This window comes from Echinops telfairi, unplaced genomic scaffold (assembly GCF_000313985.2).
Source record: "Echinops telfairi isolate 266 unplaced genomic scaffold, ASM31398v2 ScPeMD7_18;HRSCAF=68, whole genome shotgun sequence".
Taxonomy (NCBI): Eukaryota; Metazoa; Chordata; class Mammalia; order Afrosoricida; family Tenrecidae; genus Echinops; species Echinops telfairi.
This window is the reverse complement of record NW_022103915.1, coordinates 89,191,303-89,193,023: the sequence shown is the minus strand read 5'-3', so window position 1 is coordinate 89,193,023 and position 1,721 is coordinate 89,191,303. Positions and strand designations below refer to the sequence as shown.

At 38.8% G+C, this 1,721-nt stretch overlaps 1 protein-coding gene across 1 annotated transcript in view; it reads right to left on the bottom strand.

Moving 5' to 3' along the window:
* KATNBL1 (katanin regulatory subunit B1 like 1) overlaps positions 1-1,721 on the bottom strand; it is a gene marked incomplete at its 5' end in the record, with an annotated part of 22,750 nt that overhangs the window by 12,427 nt on the left and 8,602 nt on the right. Inside the window, one exon of the mRNA XM_045287670.1 lies at positions 497-776. Within this exon, the coding sequence (XP_045143605.1) occupies positions 497-776 (280 nt within the window). The remainder of the gene's footprint in view (positions 1-496; positions 777-1,721) is intronic.

Genomic DNA, 1,721 nt, shown 5'->3' with positions numbered 1-1,721 from the left:
AAACAAACAAATAAATGAATGAATAAATTAAAAAAGAAAGAAAGAAAGAAAATTCCTTCATGCCTGTGCGAATGTCCCATTTGCTCTGTGCGTGGAGAGAAAACCTGGTTCAGTTTCTCTGCCAAGTTAGTAAGCAGTTAGGTTTGAGAGTTAAATAAAATGGGCCCGAACAACATGTGGCTTCTGTGATGGCAAGAAATGGTTCACTTTTTAGGCCAACATTTTCCTTCTTTTAAATCTTTTCTGGTCAATTTGCCAATCTGGATATTGATGCTAATTTGCCAACCACGTCATTCCATCTCAGATATCATTCATTGAGGGAAATGAAATAAATTATACATTCACACTGGCTAATCTGGAAAGCTGTCTAGGTAGTAACAATAGCGAAATAAGTCTGTACTTAATGGATGGAAAACTAGCCTGCTGGTGGAACATGGCAAAGAAACTAAATAAATATCAGCTTTAATAAGAAGCTACACTTAGAAAAATGACTTACCTCAGAAAAAAAGCCACTATATTTTGATGATGGGCCTTCTGTCTGTGAAGCCCCAGAATCACTGGAGTTAATCAAATATGTTCGACTATCATGGCGTAATTTGTCAGGTAGGTGGCCTGCACAAGCCAGTTCATTTTCTTTATTTGCCATGACACAGCCCCCACTTCTAGGGGCCTGCTTCTTTCTGTAACAAGGACTGGGGAGAGGACGATGAACTTTCTTTCTGAAATAGATCGCCTTACGTAGTTTATCTGGGCTCTTCACAGCTAGTCCAACTGTTCTGTAAGAAGAATTGATTTTCTTAATGAGAAAGAACCACTTGAAAACCTTCACAAGTTTTTAAAACATACATATTACTTAAAATGAATATATTATCTGGTAAACCAAAAACCAAAAAAACAAAACACACATATTTCATAGGCCCTATTTTGTGGTTATAATCCACAAAAATTAGCAGTAAACCAGAATAAAGAAAAACACTTAACTCTTAGATCAATGACAGGGAGCAAAAAGAAAATCACTAATTACTCAGGATGCAATGGAAAGGCTGATACTTTATACCAGATGAAAATGAGGAGACGCATAGTACCTACTAGCTCTACTCTGTCCTACAGGGTGACTACGAGTAGGAATCAACTTCATGGCAGTGATTTTAAAATGAAATATTAAAGGCTTAATCCTGGGATTAAGCATAAAAATTTGTCAGCTAATCTCTTTCTAAATACACAAGCTGTTTCGATATTTTATATAAAATTTAGAGATACTAAAATATATGGAATTTTGTTTGAGTCACATAAAATACGATATAGTAATTCTCATCTGCCAATTTATGGTACTGTGTGGCGTCGTGCGTGTTTCATGATGCTGGAAGCTAGGTCGCCAGTATTTCAAGCATCAGCAAGGTCACCCATGGTGAACAGATTGCTAATAAGGACCTGTGGCCTTTCACGAGAGTGACTGCTCACTGGGGGAAAGGAAATAATCAAACTTTTCGGGGATTACTGGACACTGGCTCAGAACTGACACTAGTTCTAGGACACCCAAAGTGTTTCGAAGGCCCACCAGCCAGAGTGGGGGCTTATGGAGGTCAAGTTATCAATGGAGTTTTAGCTCAGGTACACCTCACTGTGGGTCCAGCAGGCCCAGGACCCATCCTGTGGTTCCAGAATCCATCATTGGAATAGACATACTTAGTAACTGGCAGAACCCCCATATTGGATCCCTG